At 52.3% G+C, this 23,713-nt stretch overlaps 2 protein-coding genes across 3 annotated transcripts; one reads left to right on the forward strand and one right to left on the reverse strand.

Annotated features, from left to right (window-relative positions):
* Positions 1-79: 79 nt before the first annotated feature.
* VAT1 (vesicle amine transport 1) lies at positions 80-8,432 on the reverse strand. Of its 2 annotated transcripts, none has more exons than XM_019747761.3 (7): positions 8,360-8,432; positions 6,717-7,310; positions 3,311-3,518; positions 2,733-2,903; positions 2,539-2,628; positions 1,764-2,005; positions 80-1,635 (listed from the first exon to the last, which is right to left on the reverse strand). In XM_019747761.3, the coding sequence occupies exons 2-7, from the start codon at positions 7,122-7,124 to the stop codon at positions 1,552-1,554; spliced, it is 1,203 nt and encodes a 400-aa protein (XP_019603320.3). In that variant the 5' UTR covers positions 7,125-7,310; positions 8,360-8,432; the 3' UTR covers positions 80-1,551. The 2 variants fall into 2 exon arrangements, with proteins under 2 accessions (XP_019603320.3, XP_074176927.2); XM_074320826.2 differs by lacking the exon at positions 8,360-8,432 and adding an exon at positions 8,132-8,250.
* Positions 8,433-8,519: 87 nt separating this feature from the next.
* Positions 8,520-14,197, forward strand: RND2 (Rho family GTPase 2). The gene is made up of 5 exons (XM_019747796.3): positions 8,520-8,742; positions 9,216-9,303; positions 10,124-10,233; positions 10,914-11,048; positions 11,197-14,197. The coding sequence occupies exons 1-5, from the start codon at positions 8,641-8,643 to the stop codon at positions 11,449-11,451; spliced, it is 690 nt and encodes a 229-aa protein (XP_019603355.1). The 5' UTR covers positions 8,520-8,640; the 3' UTR covers positions 11,452-14,197.
* Positions 14,198-23,713: the final 9,516 nt, after the last annotated feature.

Genomic DNA, 23,713 nt, shown 5'->3' on the forward strand with positions numbered 1-23,713 from the left:
AACGCGAACCTTCCACTGTCAGCCCTGACCTTCCACCAGCTCACCTTCCCCTCCACTCTCAAAAGCCACGTCCAGGACCCAGGGTTTGGCTTTTTATTGACACAAACACAAAGGCAGCTTCGGTAAAGGGGTGGGGTACACAAAAGCAGAAGTGGCACTTCATACCATTTAGTCCTCATTTAGAAAGTAAAGAGGCTGAGCCCCTCCCCTCTGCCTCCCACTGGCAATGGTTGCGGCAATAACCCTCCCTAATTCCAGCTCTGAGAGCAGAGGGAGTTACACCCCATACCCCAGGAAGTCCCCACTTTGGTTCCAGCCACCCAGGTCCTAACCCCACCCTCCCTTTACTCCCCTGCTCCATCTCCCCACCAATGTAAACGAAGTTTGGGGCTGAGTTTGGAAAGCTGCCTCCCTGCTCTAAGAAGCAGGGGTAGAGGGCCTCTCATCACTGCACAGAGATGTACTTTAATTTTTACTTTGGTCCCAGAACAAGAAAGAGACACCATTGCCTCCCAGAGCTCTGGCTTGTGAATGCCACACTTATCTACAAGGCTGAGAAAACTTCCCCACCTTTCTCCTAAACCACCTATAGAAAAATGACAGCCCCAGAGACAAGATATAGCACAGACCCCAGGAGGGTAGGGTCTGGCCCCCCTCCCACTGGCACACACGGATTTTTGGCAGTGTTGTGGGACTGGGGAACAGCAAAACCCAGCTCCACCAGAACAAGGAAGGCACTGGGGAGTACAGGGGTGGAGAAGGAGGTGCGAGACAGGGACCCCCCACACACATACACAAGCACAGGTTTTCCATTGCTAAGGCACTGAGAACAAATCCAGAGAACTCAGTGAAGGAAGGGGGGCTCTGTGTCCCTCCCACAGAGTCATGACCTAGGGGAGCAGGTCTGATTCCTGCCCTTGTTGTAATAGGCAACCTTGGTTAAGAGTGGACAAAACCTGGAGGTGGAAGAAGCCCAATTGTGCTTAAAAAACGGGGGACAGGAGGATGAGGCCATGCAATGAGGCAAGGGAATTCAGAGGTGGGCGCTGGTTGGCCCAGGTTGAAGGGACACTAGGGCAAAACAGGGACATGCTGGATTCACATAGATTGGCCCCATATCCTGAGCTGACATTTCAATTCTTTGGGGAGGTGGTGGGGCAGGGGCAGGAGGGGAGATGAAGCAGAGGCGGAAGCTCACAGAACAGGATGGGAAGGGATTGGCTAGCCTTGGCACAAAAGCAGCACAGCAGGCCCGGGGAAAGGGTGGGGGCAGGAAGCAGCCGGCCTCCCTCTGACCCTCCCTGTCCCCTTGGCAGGGCCCAGACATCCAAGTGGTCACTTCCCAACCTCCTCAGAGGGCAGGAAAGAGGGAGGGGGGCAGCCCTGACTAAAGAGAAAGAACAGGGAGGGAAAGAGGTCATCACTGGAGACCTTTGGGGGAGTGAGGACAGAGCAATTCTGATAGAGGATGAAATGCAAGGGTCTGGTGGCCGACAGAACGTGGCTTCCCAGCTTCTCTTCCCGGGCCCCGAGGGTCTCCCAGCCCCAGCCCTAGTTCTCCTTCTCTGGCCCAGGCACCAGGAGAACTTTGCCCACATTCTTCTTCTCCTGCATCTGCCTCATGGCATCCACCACCTGGAGAGGAAGACAAGACTCTGCTCCCAGTGCCATCCAGCCCCTCCAGAGCCAGCCTAAGGGAGGAGGCTCTCCTCCTCCAAGGAATCCTACCCCTGGCACCCCACCTGCATAGCCATCACACTCACCTTCTCAAAGGGCCACACCGAGTCAATGTGCGGTTTGATGTGGCCCTGGTTGTACAGAGCCAGGAGGCGGGCCACTACACCACTGACCAGCTCTGTCTCGCCATCCAGGTAGCCCAGGTGGAAGCCGCACACAGCCCGGTTGGACGGCAGCAGCTGCAGAGCTGTCACGCTGAACTGATTCCACCACGTGCGGGCCAGGGCCATCAGGTTCCGCTTGGGGCCTGTCAGCAGGTTGGCCATTCCTGAGACAGAGACACAGCCTGTGAATCCAGGTGCCAGGCACATCCCTGTGTGTCTGGACCCATGCTCACCTGCCCCCTGGGGGCCCCTTACAATCATCCACACCAGGGACAGAATAATCCCCCACATTGCAGTCTACCCGGCCCAAAAGGACTCCAGCTGACTCAAAAATGGCTCTAACCTTTATTTGTTTATTTTTGTGTGAAATCATTTTTTAAATGGAAATGCAGCTTGCCCAAGAAGCCCAGGAGGGTAGGACAGAAGGCAAACTGGTTGATTTTGCATCAGGAATAACCCCAAACAGGAGCACAGAAAGAATACAGAATTTACTATGACTCACAGGAAAGTCTGTGAAAGAAAATGACAGGAGCTGCGCCCAGGAGGCAGCAATCTGAAGGCAAAGCAACATCCGGACCATCCTAACCCTGATTCTCTGGAGCACCTGTGTCCTTGCCCCTTCTTTATTCAAAAGTCCTGGGCCCCTTTGTCCCACCCCGCTTCCCCCAACTCCGTCTCCATCCTGGCCCAGACTCACCATAGATGACCACTTTGCCCATGGGCTTGAGGAGACTGTAGCCCTTGGCAGTATCTGACCCACCTAGAGGGTCCATGACGATGTCCACTCCTGTCACAGAGTAAGGGGACCCAGGCACAGCATTAGAGTCCACCAATCTGGAGATGCCCTCCCTGTCCTGTGCCATTCTACCCCTTCCCACACCCTGACCCCACCTTTGGGGGAGATCTTCCTGATCTCATCCACGTAGTCAGTCGAGTGGTAGTCAATGGGGTGTGTGACCCCGTTCTCCTTCAGTACCTCATGCTTGCTGGCCGACGCCGTTCCAAACACTGTCACATTCTCCACTGTACGGCATAGCTGCAAGGCAGCCATACCCACGCCCCCTGCAGCAAGACACTTTCATAAGGAGGGGATATAGAGTCACCCAGCCACCAATCTCCATTCTTGTCTTTTAAGGACCCACACTCCATCACTTTCATTTTGCCTGAGCTCATTTGGAGGCTTTCTCCCCTCATCCCATGTCCAATTTCTATGACTGAGAATTGGGGGGAGGGTGGCTGGCAGGGAAGGGATGCTGGGTGAGGGCATGTTGCTATGGATAGCACACCAGGCTGGACCTGGTGCCTGAATGTTGCCACGGCAACAATACTGCAGAGGCCTCTAGGCGCCATAGGCCAAGGCAGCCTGGTGTTGTCATGACAACAATCTAGCCGTGCTGCAGGGAAGGGGCCTAGAAGGAAATCTGGGTGGGGTAAAGAGGGAAAATAAAGGAAGGGAAGGGGCGTGTCACCTGCAGCCATGTGTACCAAGACGCTGTGGCCAGGCCGTAGGTTGCCAAAGTCAAAGAGAATCATGTAGGCTGTGATGTAATTGACCAGCAAGGCAGCAGCTTCCTCAAAGGTCATGGCCTCAGGCATCAGGAAAGTCTGGGCCGAGGGCACGGTTACCTCCTCCTGCCACATGCCTGACTGTATCAACACCATCACCCGGTCCCCTACCTTGAAGAATGAAAGAAGAGCATGATTCAGTCACTCATTCATTTACCTATCAGCAATTTATGACCTTCCACTTATGTACAAGGTCCTCTTCCTCGTAATGAAGTAGCTGCAGAAGCAGCAGCAGTAGTCGTGGTAATAATAATAATGTCATCAAAAACAGTAACAACTTACCTTTATTGAGAGCTTACCAAGGTCCAGGCTCTAGTGTAACTGCTTTATATTTAAACACTCAACCAATCCTTACACCAGATCAGATACTATCCGTATCTCCATTTTACAGATCTTAGACTTCACTATTATGCAAGAGCCCTGAGGCAAGAAGCTTATCCTGGGCGGGCAGGTGGTTGGAGCGCCTTGCTCCTAAAGCAGAGGTCCCGGGTTCCATTCCCACATGGGCCACTGTGAGATGCGCCCTCTACAGCTAAGATTGTGAACAGCTCTCCCTGGAGCTGGGCTGCCGTGATCAGCAGGAGGTTGGCGTGAGCTGCCCCAGGCTGCTGAGTGCTGCCATGGGCTAGTGTGTGACACCATGAGTGGCCGGCAGCCAGCGTGAGCGGCCGGCAGCAGCAAGAGCTGCCGGGAGCTGCTGTGAGCAGCTGACCAATGACCAGCAACCTGACTGCCTCAGCCAGGGGAGCGCAAGCCTCATAATACCGGCATGCGCCAGGGAGCTGTGTCCTACACAACTAGACTGAGAAAAACAATCGCTTGAACCAGAGTGGGGGGCGAGAAGCAGAAGAAAAGGGGGGGGGGGAAGAAGCTTATACTTAGGGCAGTATGAAGTGTTGAAGAGTTCAACCTGCTTCTATTAAAATGGGGTCCACTATTTACTGACGATGTGACCTTGGGCAAATAAAAACATTACTTAATGTTTTGTGCCCCAGTTTTCCTATCTGTAAAATAGGGCAGTTAGGAGGATTAAGTGGCGAAAAAGTCATTCAGTGATTTTTTTTTTTTAGCCCAGTGTCAGCCACATAGTAGGCACTTAGTAGTGTTAGCTAATAATAACAATAATGACATGTTATAACAGGAGCAAGGAGGGCAGGTCACTAATCCAGTAACTGAAAGAAGAGGGAGTATGTGGTAATGGCCATACCACAGCACAGGTAAAGGTCTCTGAGTAGTTAGGGCTGGATTTGATCACCTCAGGTGAAGTATCTGAGCCAGCACTGGTGGCCCAGAAGACACCTTCACCCAAAGATAGGGGTGATGGACAAAGAGCCACACAATCGCACCCACCGGGAAAACGTATTTTCCTCACTTTTAGCCACCAGCAGGACAGCCTCCTTGCAGGAGGAAAAGGGAGAAAAAAAAAAAAAAGAAAAATAAACCTGAACCCTTCCTCCAACTTAGCAACTGGGGTCAGGGGGAGGACGGGAAAGGGGCATTCTCAGGAGAAAGGAAGGCCTCCCCTCGCTCTTCATCTGAAGAGCATGGAGAGGGAGGTGTGGGTGCTGTTCTGGGACAATCCGGGTCTGTCTTGGTCCCTGCCAGGAATGATGGGAATTCTGTATATTAACGAGACTTGGGAACCATGGGGAAGGGGGATGGGACTCCCCCACATACCCTCTTTCATGTCCTCAGGGCCCCACACTCCACTGAGGATGACTGAAGGCAGGCTGGGATCTTTCCCTAAAAGCACTGGTCTGAGATAAGGTCTGGAGAATGGAAACAATCCACCTCAGGACTCAGGACTAGCAGATTTGGCAAACGTGCTAGAGGGCTAGGTCACTCTGGGTGGTGGCCAGGCCCAGATCAAGGCTCACCACTAACCCAGGCTAATGCCCACCCCTCAGCCCATCACAGAACAGGGTTAGCCCTTATACCAGGAGGGGGGGGGGGTTCTCGTCACAGAATCCAGCCCCTTACAATCAGATTCTTGCCCTGGACAGGATATCCTGTATTTACCAAGCGGAAAGTGTGGGGAGGGGAGGTTAGGTGGGTGGCCTTCAGCAGTAACATGAACTACAACTCCCTCCACCTTCTCAAGAGTGGGATTATTTAGAAGTCAGTGGAAAGGGTAGAGCCAGAGCTGAATCCAGGAAGAAGCCCTTTAAAGAGATGTACAATAAATCCAAGAATTCCAGTTCTGGGATCTGGGAGTGGCAGGTCCCATTAGAGGAAGGCTGCATTTATCTGAGGGGCCTCTCTTGCAGGGACCTGATTTGAAAAGAAATCCCTAAATAAATGATGTGCAAAGGCTCACCCTAGGTCTCTCAAAAAGTTGGTCATTTGGAACTCTCTGGTGTCCCCAGTTGTGGCTAAACTTAACGATAAACAAAAAGGAGAAACAGACAGGCAGAGCTGGGCAAACCTGCTCCGGTGCCACACCCCCCACCCCAGTCCAAATGGAAACCGCTGGGGCTTCTGAGGGTCCTCCACAGGAAGGCAGAGGGGGGTTGTGCCTGCCTGAACCTTTCCCAGGGCAGCCCCGGGTGGTGGCCCGATGGCTGAGTCACTGGAGGAGGAGATATTGCAGTCACGGGAGACAGAGTCCAAGACAAAGATCCAAAGACCCAATCTCGCCCCCCGCCCCGTTACTACCCCCACCCCCCGAAAACCAGACTGCCAGTGTAGGGCCAGTGGAGGGGTGGTGGAGGCTCCCTTTCCTCCATGACGGGCGTGCCTCGTTTCTTGGCCCTGTTCTGGGAGGGGCCGCCTCACACCCCCACAGACCACGGGGCTGCATGTGACTAGGGTTCTGGCACAGCCCTGCGCCCCCGCCCAACTCCGACGACATAGCTCCGCAAGCTCCCTAGGGGAAAGAGGCACTAACCGTCATTCAGGGTCACAGACCGCAATTACCCGGGGAGTGTTTGGTGGGCAGGGGGTACAGGTGTGGTTTTACTGGGGATAGGGGGTCGTTGTGCGCATGCGCATGGGCGCCTTATTGTTTCCCCACACACACCCACCACCACTACCACCGCCGCCGCCGCCGCCACTTTTGGGCGGCGGCTACAATTAAAAAATGGTTGGGGAGGGCGAAATAACTCCGTCTCCACTTCCATCCCCCAAATATTAATCCAGTTCTCCAGGACCTCAGAACCCAGGTTCCTTTCCTACACCTCCATGCCGGTCTACCCGGGTCCATGCCAGTTTCCCCTGCCCTGCCACACCCCCGGCACCCGCCCACTCCTGCCCCACTGCCCCGCGGCCTGCACAGCCTCTCACTGCCCTGTCCTGCGCTGGCCCGCTCACCTTGCGGTCGTTGACTCCTTCGCCCACAGCGATAACGACTCCCGCGCCCTCCATGCCCGGAGTGACGGGCAGCGACGGCAGCCGGTCGTACAGCCCCTGCCGGGCCATAAGGTCAGCGAAGTTGAGCCCGCAGGCCCGGACGCGCAGCGTCAAATGGCCAGCCCCGGGGGCCGGGGGCGCGGCCGGCCGGCTCTGTAGTTTCACCTTGTCATAGCCGCCGAAGCCTGTGAGCACCAGAGAACGCAGCGGCGGAGGCGACGCAGCGGCGGCCCCCTCGGAGACCGCGGGTGGCTGGGCGTCGCCGGCTGCTTCGGCATTCGGGGGCTGCAAAGAGGCGTCTTCTCTGGACCCTGCCTCGGTTGCCGCCACCACGGGGGCCGCCTCCGCTACCTCTCTCTCCGCAGACATGGCTGGAACTCCCGACGTGCGCGCACAGCTGTACGGAGTGTACACTGCTGGAGAGGGCGGGGCGCGCTTCAGGATGAGCGGCGGCTGCGGATCCTGAGCGGGTGGGGCGGGGCGCCAGGCCGGGGGCGGGGACTCGCGCGCCCACTTAAAGGGCCAGGGCGCGCGAAACGTGAAAATGAGGAATATCTGGGGACAGACACGCGCGAGGTCATTCTTAGGATCATGCAGGACGCCATTTAATTTACTTATTTATTCATAGTAAACCTCATGCAAGTTAAAAAATATGCTAAGGGGCAGTCTTAAGGACGATCCCAAAACCTGAGCGGACATCAGATTTGGGAAGCCAGCCCCCCGTGGACCCGAACCCAACCAAGTTGTTCCTCAGGCTCTGACTCTACCCATTCCGTGTGGTCTACCAGTGGCAAACTTGGAGCAGAGTGATTAAGTCTGTAAAGCTTTCCATCTGATTTTGTTTGTTAAAGTTCTGTGCCTCAATTTTCCCTCTGTAAAATGGTGACGATGCCGCTTGGTAAAGATAAAATTAAGTCGAATATCCTCGACTTAAAAAAGCGCTCTTGAAAGGTATAAGATGCCATGCAAATGCAAAATAGTGTTTGATTATTGTTAGATTCCCAATGAAGTCTGAAGTGACTTTAGAAGTTGTTTCTGGCTCCAGCAGGGCTGTCATTCTGGGCAGTTCTATCTGCCTCTCCCTCCTCCCCTTCTCCGTCTCCCCGAAGTATCCACCAGAGGACGCAGCTCCCCCAAAACTTTTCACCCTATGCTTGGCTAAAGAAACTCATTCTTGCTCCTCTGTTAGTCCAAGACCGCTATTAAGTCACCATAGCCCCACACTAGGCCGTCCGTTGCCATGGGGACGGAAAGCCATGACGTCACCATTGTCCTGGTGGGTGTGTTGGAGTCCATACCCTCCTAACCCCAAGACTCCCTGCGGGACAGGAGTGCAGGAGGGAAACCGAACCAAAAAGACACCCTTCTTCCCCTACCATCTCGTGCCCCCTCCTGTTCAGGAAGTGGATGGCTGCCTCCGCGCGTGTCCGCACTAGCACACCGGCGTGGGCACGCAGAAGGCCCGAGCCTCTTGAGTGTGCTGATGCCACCCTACCCATCAGAACTTCGCCAGAGCTCCGCCCCGCCCCCATCTTCAAGGAAGTCCAATCAGTCCAATAGACCGGCTCGGCCCACCCCAAACCGGCAGGAGTCCCTTAGCTCACCAGCGCACTAGAATCCTGCTCCTAGGCCTAGGTTTCCCAGGGCCCGGCCCAGCTCCTCTGGACCCCGCCCCCTGGGTGCGCGGGCGGGAGGCGGGGCCGGGGGCGCGGCCGACGGACTGGGGGCGGGGCGGAGGGGGGGCCGCGGCCCCGGGAGTGGGCTCCGCGCGGGCCCGCGAGATGCCGGTGTCGGCGGCCCGAGCGGCTGCAGCTGCAGCGGCGGGGGAGGCTGCAGCGGGGCCCGGGAGGGGGACTGCGCGGGGGGCCGGCGCGTAGCCGGGACCATGGAGGGGCAGAGTGGCCGCTGCAAGATCGTGGTGGTGGGGGACGCGGAGTGCGGCAAGACAGCGCTGCTGCAGGTGTTCGCCAAGGACGCCTACCCTGGGGTGAGGGACAGGCGTCTTGGGAGGGGGGCGCTGAGGCCGCGGGAGTGGGTGACTGGATCCCGGGGGACGGACGGAAATGGGTGCTGGTAACCAGGGACGGGAGAAAGGGGCTCGGAGGACCGGGGGGTGGTGTTGGGGGCTCCGGCAGGACTGCAGAGGATTGGGATGGGAGGAATTGGGGATCAGGGTGAGATGAACGGGGTTTGGGAGAAGCAGAAGATCCCGGAGGGGGCGCCAGGAGAATATCGGGGGTCCTGGGCATCGGAGAGAGGAAGAGCTAGGGGCTGAAGGGACCGGGAGGGGGTCTGCGAGCCTAGCAGAGATTCCCCGAGGGAGCCGCTCCCGGGATCTCCGCTTTGCCTAACACCAAACCAACTTGTGTCTAGGGATTGGGCTGGATGTGGCGGGGGAGTGAGGGCATTTGTCTGGGGTGAGGACTGGAAGATCTTATCTTTACCCATCCGTGTCTGCAGAGTTACGTCCCTACCGTGTTTGAGAACTACACCGCGAGCTTTGAGATAGACAAGCGCCGCATTGAGCTCAACATGTGGGATACTTCAGGTAGCCAATTCCCCCACCCTGACCCCACCCTTGGCTAGACCCTTAGGTTCCAGGTCACTTCCACCCATCCACCCAATTCTAGGAAGAAAGAAAATCAATTTTCTGCTTAAAGCCAGGGAAACTGAGGAAGAGCTTGCTGACACACATAGAAATGATATTCTGAAGGAGAAAAGCTCAGTATCCAATCCCCTCTGGATTCTGCCTACCTGGGAAAGTTGGGAAGGAATATTTTTATTTGGGAACATATTTTTTAGGAGATAGAACTGGGTTTAGGAAAGACATTTAAAATGTCTTTGGGTTTGGGAAATACTTCTAGACTGAAGTATAGAAATCTGAGATCAAGTCCCAAGAGGATGGGAGAGCTCTCTCTCTCTCTCTCTCTCTCTCTCTCTCTCTCTCTCTCTCTCTCTCTCTCTCTCTCTCTCCCCCCCCCCTTTCAAAAAGGAACAGGGTTTTTATTTTTACCCTAGCCTCCTGGAGGGCTTTAGAAGATGTCTATCAAAGCCCAGAAAGCATATGCAAAATTTTGTGAGAATGTCGAGAGATTTCATGAGCTTCTCAGACTCAGAAAAGATTAAGAATGACTACTTTTAGAGAAACCCCTAGGGAAGTGGAGAGCTGATTTCTGCCATCTAACCTCCTCTCTGCCTGCCCCCACCTTGCAGGAACGCAGACTCCTTAATGGGTATTAATAAGTACTCTTTTCCATTCTCTGCTCCTAGCATCCCTTAACCAGCATTGCTAAGGTCTCCCATTCCCTTCCAGGCCTTCCACCCACTCAGGACCCTCATCTGCCCCCTCTCTCCCTGTCTTCTCTCAGGTTCTTCTTACTATGATAACGTCAGGCCCCTGGCTTATCCTGATTCAGACGCTGTGCTCATCTGCTTTGATATTAGTCGACCAGAAACACTGGACAGTGTCCTCAAGAAGGTGGGAGCCTGGGGAAGCAGGAAGCTGGACTGAGGGGGACCAGAAACCATGGCCTTGACACAGCATAAGCCATCAGCTGGGAGTGTGTGAAACTCTCATCCTCCCCACCCCCTTTCCTGGAAATCAGTCCTCAGAGCTGAATAGGGCATCTGAGGGAATAGAGGAGAGCAGAGAGAGATACTCAAATGATTCTTTAGCCATCCTCCCCATTTCCTTGGGCATGGGAACCCCAGATGGACAGGATGGGAATGCTGCTCCTGGAGTGGTCTCTCCTCTCCAGGCCCCTATTTCCATGAGAAAAGCCCATGGTGAAAGGACAGAAGTCAGCTGAGGCAGCCCCAGTTCCCAGAGGGAGAGGGGGAGGGCAGGATTGGTCTGTTCCCAGGAACAAATTTGGGAAACGGAAGGTTCCAGGCTGGCAGAGGCTTCATGGCCCCTGAGGAAGAAGCAGCGTCCCTGACCCCACAGCTCCACCCCAGCCCTGTCCTCCTTCCCCTTCTTCCACACCCCATCCTACTTTCAGCCTAAGCCCTCTCCATTCCCACTCCTTGCTCACACGAGAGAGTCCAGAGGGGTACATGGTTTCCTCATGCTGTAAGGAAGGGCGTCCTGGTGCGGGGCACGGTTCACCCTGTACCTCCTCTTATCCCTCCATAACTCTATTTTCTTCCTCCAAATAGTGGCAAGGGGAGACTCAGGAGTTTTGCCCCAATGCCAAGGTTGTGCTGGTTGGCTGTAAACTGGACATGCGGACTGACCTGGCCACCCTGAGGGAGCTGTCCAAGCAGAGGCTTATCCCTGTTACTCATGAGCAGGTAGGCCCTTGACCCCTGACCTAGTCCCAGCCTAGGTCTTCCACCTCTGACCCTCTCAATCTCTGATTTGAAAACAGACTACTTTGCTCATCCCTTTCCCTGGCCTCTGACCTCTGACCTGATCCCTTGACTTACTCCATCCTTCCAGGGCACTGTGCTGGCCAAGCAGGTGGGGGCTGTGTCCTATGTGGAGTGCTCTTCCCGGTCCTCTGAGCGCAGCGTCAGGGATGTTTTCCATGTGGCCACAGTGGCCTCCCTTGGCCGCGGCCATAGGCAGCTTCGCCGTACTGACTCACGACGGGGACTGCAGCGATCTGCTCAGCTGGCAGGACGGTCAGACCGGGGGAACGGGAACGAAGGCGAGATACACAAGGATCGAGCCAAGAGCTGCAACCTCATGTGAGGGGCTGGGTGGGACAGTGTCAGGAGGGGTGGTGAGGACACAATTGTTCCCCTGCCTGCACCGAGGCTTCCTGACCTCCTGACTCTGGCTGGGACTTCAGGGCAGGCTGAGTGAGCAGTTCTCCTGGGCAAGAGAGCCGGAGGCAGAGGGTGCTACCATTCATTCCCCACATCCTCATTCTCCTCTTCTCTACAGGAAATTGAGGCAGCTAGCAGGGCGGGAATCTGAGCCTGGAGCTGGGGTGGGCAGGGGGGTTGGAGAAGCTGGCAACAAGCAGTGACTGGTTGAGTCTCAGTATATGAAAGGTGCCATCCCTTCCTACCCCCAGTCCCATATCCTGGTCCTAGCTTCCTTCCCTAAGGAAAGTGTCCATTTCATGACCTTCCATTTTCCTCTCCTCTCACTTCTACAGCTGTTCTCACTCATTCTAACCTCCAGGCAATATGCACTAAATTAAAAAGCAAGTTGAGAAGCCCCTTCCCCATCTACTCACCCATCCTAGCTCCCTCCCCACCTTTTCCCAACAGTCCCCAAATAAAGCCCATGTCCATGGAATACGGCTGTGGCTTTAGTTTTGTTGCTTTCAAACAAACAAACAAACCACACCAGTTTACCAATCTCTAGCAGCATTATGGAAAATTAGACTTTAGCACAAACTTTCCTGCCTTATGCTCACAGAAGAAGCAAAGGAAAAAGTCATGGGTTGGATCATCAGTGTCCTTTGAGGAACTAGAGGTGGGAGAGTGAGCTATCTTGGGAATATTCATCTTGGTTCATGAGCTAGACAATCCAAAGGCCATTAGGGGGTTTTAAGTGGACTGCTACACGATTCATTCCTCAGCCAAGCTAGGGTCCCCTGCTAGTGTGGGAGGGGTCCTGCTGAAGTAGTCCAGGACTTTTTCTCACCATCCCACTCCCCACCCCCAATTGCTGGGTGTTGTGGGAGGAGGGAGGGCATCAAAAGCCTCCACATTGCAGAAGCTGACCTTGAGTAGAGTGAAGTTTCCCAAGGGGACAGAAGTTTGATTCTGGGGTGTCCTCAGAGGGGCAGGGGGCAGGGATCTTACCCTCTTTCCATCCTGAGCTCCTTGATGATTTTGGAGGGAGCATCAGCTGAGTTTACTACCCCCAACCCTTTAAAGAAGGAAAGCTGGTGGAGGGGCTGGCTGGAGCGCTTGTTGTCAGGAAAGACAGTGCTGGTCTGTTTTCTTGGGAGTCTGGTTTCACATTGTCCTGTATTCCCTCCCTGGCTCTGGTCCCACTGGCCTCTTTTCGGTGACATTCTCCCCCAGGAACCATCCCTGGCCCACCCCTCCCCCAGCCCCAGCCAGTTCTTCCAGACACACTGCCATCTTCTGGGATCCCCCCTAATTCACAGCCCGTCCCTCCCTTATTCATTCAGTAAATATGTACTGAGCACCAACTGTGTGCCAGACACTGGCTTAGGAAACTGACAGGACCAGTCTGTGTGCTCTGGAGGCCAGCCCAGCAGGGAAAAGAGGTACCCTAGGTGTGACAGTGCCTCAGCTATGGAAGCTCTTTGCAGCCTCAGGAGTCAGTCCTCTGAGGCTGAAAGGGGGTTTTCCAGGCAGGAAAGGGGTAGGAAAGGCGCTCTGGACAGAGGGTACAGCATGTGCAAACACATGGAGTTGAGAAAGAACATGGCACAGTTGGGGCTGCCATGATGGGAAGGGCAGAAGACAAGTCTTCTTCAAGGCCACTGCAGGGCCCACAAAGGAACGAGGACTTCATTCTGAGGATGTGAAGAGGCACCGGGGATTTCAAGCAGAGAATGAAGTGACCAGATTTGGTTTTTTGGATAGATGGTTGTCTGGATGATGTGATGGAGGCTGTGGGATTTGGCTCTGAGATGTGTCATTTTAAATCGCTTCTCCTTTCCCTATGCCAGGGCCCAGCCTTGAGAGGAAAGGAACTCCCAACCCACTCCTGGCTCATCAAACACCCCTTTCCCTCCTCTCCTACAGGACCCTGTCCTGGTCCATCTCAGCCTATCTCCTCAAGGATTCTGGATCAGCTTCAAGGGCATGGGGCACCCCATGCTCTCAAACTAAAATCTGTTTAGAGGCTGACTTTGAGACCCTCCTAAAGGACCCTAAGTCTTGGATTGAGGGTGCTGGAAAGCGCTGGGCCTCCCGGGCCCATCTCTCAGGCTGGTCCCAGAGGACTGACCCTTCCCCCCACAGGAACCTGCCATACCATTAATTTGGGCTTTGGGGCCTTGTGGCTTCTCTTTTCCACTTTGGACTTTGGTACAAAGCAGGCTCAAGACTGTAGCTGCCAAATTGCAGTGTTTGTGCCCCTCTCTTCTCCCAACCTCCCTCTCCTGCCACGCTCAGGGAATGCAAACACATTTCAATATCCGCCTAAAGCAAACATAATTAGGAAGATAAATCAGCTGGAGGAGCCCCCAAAGTTTAATACATTTCCAATACCACTGACAACAGATTTTGGTCCCCTCTGAAGGTCTGGGTTGTCAGAGGTTTTCTTTCCAGGGAGGGGGCTGTGCCTCTGGGCTGAGGAGCCCAATAGTTGGGAGGAGGGAATGGGGCTGTTCTGTGATCCTCAAATGCCTGGACAGAGGGGACCTAACCCCCACCCCACACCCCAGATGCAGGAGTCAGACTTAGCTTCCTCCTCTGCAGCTGTTTCCCCCACAAATTAGACACCCGTTTGGGAAACAATGTAGCCTCGTTAATCATTTAATGAAATAAACAACTAATCATGCTGTGATGCTTCCAGTGTTTCTTAACCTCAGCAATCCATCTGCCCAGGAGGGAGGAGAGGAAAGAAAGGGGTGGGGGCAGGGACTTGGTCTAACCCCTGAAATGCTTCACCTGACAGAGGGTCATCCATCTGCTTGTGACTCCAGCCTTTCCAGGAGGGACAGTCATGAAAAGAGCTAGAGATTTGGAGGCAGAGGCTTGAGGGCCTGGGTTCCAGCTCTGCCCCTTCCTCCTTGGGGAACCTTTGGTGAGGTCCTGCACCTGTCACAACGTCAGTTTTCACACCTGGAAAAGGCAGCTGATCACATCTACCTCATTGTGTTCCTGAGGAAGGTTCAGAGAAAAGAAAGGATGTAGAAAAGCTGTTTGACCCTTTAAAGGGGGCAGAGCTGATGTCAACCATTATTCTTTATAACTTAGATATCCAGTGCTTCTGAGCCGGGCCTGAGAGAATGAGGAAAGGCTTGTTGGATGGGGCTTCTTGTGCTGGGGATACAAAGGCTGAGGAAGGTCAAAACACAGGAAGGGGAGGTCACTGCGTCTTCTTCTCACACATATCCTGAGGGCTAGAGAGAACTTTAGTGACTCCTCCAAAGGCTGAGGGCCTTTGGTCCCCATTTTTTGGAACTCCTCCCGTTATCTTTTCTGAAGTCTCTGGGTGAGGACCCCATGTTGCCATAGAGACCCCACCCCAGATACACTCAGACAGGTCCTGAAGGCTGAGGGAGATGGGAGGGAGCAAAGGGTCATGTCCCTGAGCTTGTGGGTGGGCACCAGCAATCCTGGCACAGCTGTCTCCACCAGTTCCACACTCTCTTCCCCAGGAAAGGGGTTCAACTCTTCTGCAGTATCCCCCCTTCCCTCTCTGTCAACAAAGGAGTTTCTTCTACACACTGCAGCCCCTCTCCTGTTTTTCCCCTTTTGGCTGGATTCCCAGTTCTCTCTCCATCTCTAGTCACTTCCCTACTCTCTCTCCTCAAGGTTGGGGGTGAGGGTCAGACAAGGGGAGGCTCCAGGTCCAGGCAGGTGGGGTGATTCCCAAGCAGCTACCTCCCTGCAGCCAGAGCAACAAGAGGGACACATACATGAGTGTTCCTCCCCCAAGGAAAATGCCTCTGCTGTTGACTCCTAAATAACAGATGTCTGTCTGCATATTAATGAGATTGGAGGAATAATTGGTGAGTTTTTCATTCAGTCAGAATGAACCCGGAGGCCTTATGTTCATGCACACAGACACCCACTCACCCTGCCACCCTCCCACCTCCCCACCCCTCCCCTTCCCCAGAACACAATGAGACAGACGCAGATGCTGGCAAGCTTGACCCACAGAGGGGAGGGGCAGACAGGGAACTGGGAAGGGGTGTCAGCAGGAGGGAGACCTCAGCGGTCTGGGTCTGGGTCTGTCAGATTTCTCCCTCTTAATTGTCATCTCCCCTGCCTCCCAGGCGCAAAAGCTTGCATTTGTGAGATTTCACCACAATGCAGAAGGGCCCAGAGGAAGGTGGGAACCAAAGGGTAGAGAGGGTTGTTGGGGGAGGCAAGTGCTGCCTGGGTTGGGGTGGGGGAAACAAAGCAATGGCCTTTTTTAGCAAAGTTGTGCTTCCCATGAACCAGGAATCAGTGGGCGTCATATCCTGCTTTAGCCCTGTGCCAGGGTGTGAGGTGGAAGGATGGAGGTTTTGGGGTTAGACAGCTACCATTTTCCAGCTGGCCGCTCTTGTGCAAGTTACCCAACCATTCCGAGTCTCTCACCCTCCTTGTCTCTGAGAACACTGACCTTGCAAGATGAAAGGATGAAATGAGAGAGTGTCATGTGTCTGTGTTCGTTCTTGGTTTATAATAGGTCCCAATATGTATTTGCTCTGTCCCCACCTACCCCCCAAACACACCAAGACAGTTTCAAAATTGCTGCCTCTCCTGCCAGACCCACCCTTGTTAGGGCAGGGATTAATTAGGAGTTTAATATTATCCTGGCTTCCTGCAAACTGAGGAAAAGGTAGACAGGGGCAGAAACAGAGTAAGATGAGATTAGATAGACACGAGAGAAAACTGATGGAAACCAAGGCCTGGAATACCGTGTTTCCCCGAAAATAAGACTGGGTCTTATATTAGTTTTTGCTCCAAAAGACACATTAGGGCTTATGTTCAGGGGATATAAAAAATCATGCTAGGGCTTATTTTCCAGTGAGGTCTTATTTTCGGGGAAACACAGTAGAAGGAAAGCGACCACAGAGATCAAGAACCTTGAGCCAGCCGGGAATGGAGAAGGAATTGCAGGCAAATGGAGTGAGCCCTGGAATGAGAGTTTAGAATCTAGACAGTAGATTCTAGAAGCTCCAGTTCTGCCATGAACTTGCTGTTGGACCTTAGCAAGTCTCATCCCCTCTTAGCATCTCAGTCTCCTCATCTGTAAAAGGATGGGGTTGGTTTGCTCTCTAAGGTCCCTTTCTCATTGTGTGAGAACAAGTGTTCTAGTGGCCTGGGGGAGCGCATCAGTCACTCTGCTGTCTCCTCTTCCCCTTGGTAAATGGATCTGCTGCGCCAGCAAACAACTGTCCATTGTGTCCTAATGAGGGACAAGCAGGGAAAACCAATCACTTATGATGCAAATGAGCGGCGGCTGCAGCCTCCTCGCTTTCACTGAGCGCCTCTCTTCTGCCCAGACCCCGGCACTGCCCCAGTTCCCATCTGGTCCTGGAGGAGGAGGGGGGAGGCCCAGACTGGCCTTCCCATTGTTGCTCATGGACTCTCCCTGCATGGAGCCTCAACCCTCACAGCCTTGAGAGGCCCAGCTTCTCTCCTCGCTCCCAGGGCAGCTCAATTTTTGTTTTTAATTGAGGTGAAATTCACATAACATACAATTACCCATTTGAAGGCGTACAACTCTGGGACATTTCATGCATTCACAATGTGGTGGAGCCACCACCTCCCTGGGCTCAGGTGTTCGGCCCCTCTGCCCATCTCTATACCTCACAGCCTCCAGTGGCACAGGAAGGCAAAGGGTCAAAGGGTAATGTAGGGCCAGCCCGGTGGCTCAGGCAGTTGGAGCTCCGTGCTCCTAACGCCAAAAGCTGCCGGTTCGATTCCCACATGGGCCAGTGGGCTCTCAACCACAAGGTTGCCGGTTCAACTCCTCGATTCCTGCAAGGGATGGTGCCCTGTGCCCCCTGCAACTAACAATGGCAATTGGACCTGGAGCTGAGCTGCACCCTCTACAACTAAGATTGAGAGGACAACTTGACTTGGAAAAAATCCTTCAAGTACACACTGTTTCCCAATAAAGTCCTGTTCCCCTTCCCCAATAAAATCTTAAAAAAGAAAAAGAGAAAAAAAAGAAAAAAAGGAAATGGAGACTGGTGTTGAGTAACAGCTGAGAAAAGTCCAGAGCTGGCCTGGGGTGAAAGGGACAAGCCCTGCACTTTAGTTTAGGAGGGAGCCAGAAGGGAGAGATCATTACTACCTTCCCCAGCACAGCCCTGGGGCCCTGTCTTTAAGAAATGGCCTCTTGAATTCCTATGGCAGTTTTTTTGTTTTTCCTTAATTTCTCTGGCATTTGGTTAGAAACCAGATTTTGGATTCCACGGCTTTCAGAGCCTCTGTGGGCTTGGGGATGACCCCACCAGCAGGCTGTCACCTTGGCAGTTGCAGAGGGTCCTGAGACAGCCCTCACAAGCCCTATGCCTCCAGGAGAGACCTCCCCTCACCAGGCTCCAGAAACAGGCTTCACCAAGGGAAGGTTTTCTACCTACCGTACTTGGCACTAGTTTGTTCCAGAGTCGTATAGCTTAACAGCTGGGAAAACCCACATAAGTTGTAATTTGAGTTTCTTTTGCTAATATACACTACCATTTGGTTTTATATCCTTTTCAAAAGATGGCAAACATCTGCTTACCTGTGTCTGTGTTACCTTCAGATTCACCTTTATTTTTTCCTTCTCTAATGTAGGACACGTGGTAATGCTTTAAAAAACACACACAAACTCTCCTGGAATTAACCAGTACCAACTGCTGCACTGCAGAGAAAAACTTTACAGGGTCACAAACTTTCTTTTATCTTTTCCCCCCACTCAACTGGAGTCCATACTCCCTCTCTCCCAGACAAAACACAGTCCAAACAATATAATGAAGGCATTTCCTTCTGTGGTCTAATGAATAGGGACTCCTGGGCTTGTTAGTTCCAGGTCTGCCACCAATTCACTGGGTGATCTTTGACAAGGCCCTGATCCTTAGTTTTATCACCTATAAAGTGGGGATAACAATCTTTACCCTAGCCATCTCCCAGCGGACAAGTGAGGGGAAAGGAATGATGGTTATGCCAGTGCTTTGAACTTGCAAAGAGAGTATCATGAACATCATAATTATTTCTCTAGTGATGGCGGCAGCAGTTTACATGTCTTTGAGTAAACAGGCTGGAGGAGGCCTTGCTGGAGGACACGTGGATAGGGGAAACTGATGTTCTCAGCCTGGGTGGGTGTTGTTCTGATTAATCACAAAGGCGTAGGCTTTATGATAGGCAAAAGAGAATCAAGGAAATCTGTAGGTGTGGGCTTAGAAGAGGAAGAGTGATTCTTGAACATTTAGATCTTACATTATTTTTGGAGTAAACTGGGGTCCTAGAAAAATGAGTGGGGGGATTGAAGGGAATTAGCACTCCCAGTGGCAGAATGTGGGTAGTTTTCCAGGGACCAAAGCTCCTGAGGGTGGGACCAGCAGGTGGACAAACCCTTCACTCAGTGAGACCATTCATTCATCCTTTAATGTATTCATTCAGCAAATACTCATGGGTGCCTAATGAGGTAGCTGCCAGGCACACAGCTGGGCTGTAACAAAGATAAAATGATACTAGTCCTACCCATAAGGCCCTTCTAGTCAAATAGAGAAATAGCTTATTGAAGGGAAAAAGTGTCATAAAGCGAAAATTCTGGGGTGTTCTGAGCGGGGAGAGATTCTCGGCTGAAGGCCTGGGGAGGAGGTGGGGTGGGCAGGATTTGGGCCTGAGGTGGCAGAACAGAACTGGCTCAGTACACGATACAGTGTGAGCAAAATCTGTGGATCCCTGTGTTTGTTGGTCAGGGTGCCTGAAAGGGTGAAGCATGGACAGGTTGGGTTTGGACTTGGGATGGAAGGTCTGGGGAGATTGGATGGGTGGGCGAGAGAAATGTATCCTTAGAAGACTCTCCCATCTTTTTCCTTTCTGGATCAAGTGCTCCTTCTCCCAATTCTGGCAGATGGGGAGGGGGGGTTCTTACCTGGGCCTTCTGGAATCTCCTGGCTTCCTTTTCACCTGGTCAAATCCTACCCAGGCTCCAAGGGCAGCTTGCGGTGCTTCACCAACATCCCCCCATAGCAGGCAGAGCCTGATCCCACAACACAGCCCCCAAAGGGCTTCTGAACCAGAGGCACAATTCTGCAAAGGTTCTCTGTGGCTTTCTTGCCTCACTCATTAAATAGAAAGCAACTTGAAGGGCAGAAATGGATCTTTTCTCCCTCCCTTCCACAACCGTAGTATGCACACGTACAGACATACAGGCTACCACAGATGTGGGGGCACATTGTCTCCCCTCCATCCTTAACCTTATTACTACTCACCACATCTGGGACTAGTTCCCAGCACAATTTAGCCTCACACAAATCCTTGTTTGAATCAAGGCTTTGCTACCTCCTTTTATTGTGTAACTTTGGGCAAGTTGCTTGACCTCTCAAGGAAGCATTTTCCTCCTTTGTTGGGAATAGTGCATGGCACTTAGGAGTGTGGCAAATGACAGTCATTAATGATTATTATTGTTGTTGCCCCTGAGAGCCAGCAAGATCAGATAGTCCTCAGAACCCAGGCTTGGGTTTCCATTTTCCTTCCCTTTTAATTTAGTCATCTTCTCATCCCATCTGCCTTCTGTTTTGTCCTCCTTGGGTCTTTCCTGTCCCCAGTCTACAGGTCTGCCTGCGTTTTTCTTTCTAGGTCGCCTTTCTCTTCTCCCCTCAGAGAGCCTGCTGGTAGCTGATGATCGCTGGGCATGTTGTCTGTGCCTTGCTCTCTCCATCAGTCAATAAAAATAAATTACAAAATCATTTGTTTTATTTGTTCTTGTTACCTTGAGGGCTGTCTGAAATTGCCTTTCTTTAGAAAGCTGCATTTGCATATTTCTATGCTGGAGTCAAAGGCTGCAGCTGTGGTTTCACTGCAATTTAAATATTAATAAAACCTCCTAAACCTCAAACCTTGAGCTGTTTTTTTAAGCAGTCTGGCCCTTCTGCTCCTATGCTGCTAATATAATTTAATCTTTGTCCTGTGGATTTGTTTAAAGGGCCATTTTGGAGTCAACTGAAGCCAGCTGCTGCAACCTTGTAGATAAGAACCACTAACCAGCCCAGAAATCTTAGTTTTTCTTAACAGCCTCAAGATTCACCTCTCCTGGAGACAACTTCATACCAATTAGCAGCCTCTTTCACTAAGCCAGTGGTTCTCAAACTTGGGCTCGTTTCAGAATCAGATTGCTGGACTCCACCCGTTTCTGATTCAGTAGGTTGTGAGGTCCCAGGATTTGCATATCTAACAAGTTCCTAGATGATGATGTTACCTCCCCCGCCTTCCCCATCAGGAGACCAGAGTTTGAGAATCACTGCACTAAACTGCGTATTAAGCTGTTTTATCACTCCAGGTCCCTGAAACTAGGCCTCCGAAGTTCTTGTTCCCCGGCCACCATAATATGGGGGGTGGGGGGGAGTCTCTCCAGTTCTCCATCTGTGCAAACCATTAGATTTTCTAGCTCATTCAGACCAGCTCCCTCTGTACCTCTTCAATCCTTGCTCTCCACAGGACTTGGCTGTCTCCAGTTCTCCTTAATTTTCTATTTGCCCAGATTCATTTCTTTAATTTTCCCCTTGTTATGGGCAGATTTATAGGCTGTTTGAGGAAGCTAAACATCACTGAAGTACGGTAAAGGGGCCTCTGGCTCAGCCATTTTACAGTCTTTGATAAGCAAGCTCCCAGGGTGCCTGGCTAGCAAGCCCCACTCTCTCGGGTTTCTGTGGGTGGATCTGCAGTCCCCTTTCCCCTGCTTCTCTGTGCCACCTGCCTCTGGGGCTGCCCTTATCTGCTCCTCGCAGCCTTCACAGGATATTCTGGGCAGCTTGGCTCCTTCCGCTCCAACCATCCCAACACTGATGCCTTTCTTTTTCTCCTGCATGTATTTGAGCGGATTCTTTGTTGGTGATTCTGGTTGCATTTTTCAGGAGGGAGATAATCAACCGAGCTCTTCTCTAGGCCCCTCCCTGTGCCTGCATGATAATCCCTTTTTCCTTTGCAGAAGTTCATTTCCTGAAATGAGATAAAGGCAGTACAGGAACTTGTTCCCAAAATGCTGCTGGGGCCAGAGAGGACTACAGATTGTGGGTTGGAAAAGTGAGAGGACATCTTAAAGCTAGAGGTGAAAGGAACAAGATTTATTCCATCATCAGATAAGACTCTTAAACCCAGCCAAGCATCATGAGGTCAGGGCCAGAAGCTGACTTCCAGGAAAGGTTACGAAGAACTCAAAAAATAGATGGGGTGGACGATTTTAGGGAGATTTTGAGTGACAATCACAGAAAACATTTTAATGTGTCTTAGTCATCTCTGCTTTCACCCAGGATTCCTGGGAAGGCAGGCTGTATTAGATAGATGTTGCTTTTTCTATCAGCCCATCAGTGATGGGGACAGCAGCCTGAGCCCTAGCTCCCCACCAAGGGTCCAGGAGACCATGGCTTGTCACTGGAAATTAACACTTTTCACTGAAGACTGTTGTGTAGCACTGGCTTCCTGCCTGCCTTTACTGCTAACACGGAGATCCGACTCCCTGGCAGGTACACAGGGGGCTGGCATGGGCCCTAGAGGGGTCATGCTGTAGGTGAGGCTGAACTAGAAGGCTTTGACAACTGAAAGATAAGCAATCATAAGTTGGGAAGCTGGATGGGAATGGGAATAGTGGCCATGATACAATCCTGCAAGTCCCTGTGCCTAGGGCTGCTTTCCCAGGCAGGAACTTTCTACTGCTTCCCACCATGGCCCATAAAAGAAGCCAGAGTGCTAGTTCCTTTCACAATCCATTCCTCTCCCCAAATTCCCTTTAGACTTGAAACGGTGCCTTCTGACTAGGGTCAGTAGACTGATGCAGGTGGAAAATTGAATGATGGGATGGAAAGAGCATGGGTTCATATCTCTGGGTCATCATTTACTAGCTGTGCAAATTCTGAGCAAAATCTTGTATTTTTAGTTCCCATTCTTCTTTTTCTTTTTTCTCCAAGTCAAGTTGTCCTTTCAGTCTTAGTTGTGGAGGGCACAGCTCAGCTCCATGTCCAGTTGCCGTTGCTAGTTGCAGGGGCACAGCCAACCATCCCTTGTGGGAGTTGAACCGGCAACCTTGTGGTTGAGAAGACGCGCTTCAATCAACTGAGCCATCTGGGAGCTCAGCGGCAGCTCAGCTCAAGGTGCCATGTTCAGTCTTAGTTGCAGGGGGCGGAGCCCACCATCCCTTGCGGGACTGGAGGAATTGAACTGGCAACCTTGTGGTTGAGAGGACGTGCTCCAACCGAGCCATCCGGGAGCTCAGCGGCAGCTCAGCTCAAGGTGCCATGTTCAATCTTAGTTGCAGGGGGCGGAGCCCACCATCCCTTGCGGGACTCGAGGAATTGAACTAGCAACCTTGTGGTTGAGAGCCCATTGGCCCATGTGGGAATCGAACCGGCAGCCTTCAGAGTTAGGAGCATGGAGCAATAACTGCCTGAGCCATCAGGCCGGCCCCTCAGTTCCCATTCTTCAAATGAAGTGACAAATACCCACTTCATAGAGCTGTGATGGAGATTAAATGAGATCAAAATGTAATAATGAGTTTTCCATTTTCTCTGCTCTTCCCTCATCCACCCACCCATCTCACAAATATGGCAGCACTGAATTGTGTGACTTCATTCTCTTTGCCTCAAAGAGGATTCCAATTTCTGAACAGTGTAAATACCAAGAAATGATGACAGACTTTTATCTGTGAATTAGGCATGTGAAATAGGCGTGGTTATCAGAATTCTAAAGATGTCCTCCATAGATTTTTGTCCACTTGTTATTAAATCAAACAGGAATCTAGGTATTGCTGTAAAGGGGCTTTGCAGCTGCAAGTAAGGTTATGGACCTTGTAAGATAGGGAGATCACCCTGCATTAATTAGCTGGTACACAATCTAATCACCCGAGCCCTTTAAAACAAATTTCTCGGGGGCCAGCCTGGTGGCTCAGGCAGTTGGAGCTCCATGCTCCTAACTCCAAAGGCTGCCGGTTCGATTCCCACATGGGCCAGTGGGTTCTCAACCACATGGTTGCCAGTTCAACTCAAGTCCGCAAGGGATGGTGGGCAGCGCCCCCTGCAACTAGCAATGGCAACTGGACCTGGAGCTGAGCTGCGCCCTCCACAACTAAGACTGAAAGGACAACAACTTGAAGCTGAATGGCACCCTCCACAACTAAGATTGAAGGGACAACAACTTGACATGGAAAAAAA

The sequence above is a fragment of the Rhinolophus sinicus genome, chromosome 12 (assembly GCF_057876585.1).
Source record: "Rhinolophus sinicus isolate RSI-liver-muscle chromosome 12, RSI-T2T, whole genome shotgun sequence".
NCBI lineage: Eukaryota > Metazoa > Chordata > Mammalia > Chiroptera > Rhinolophidae > Rhinolophus > Rhinolophus sinicus.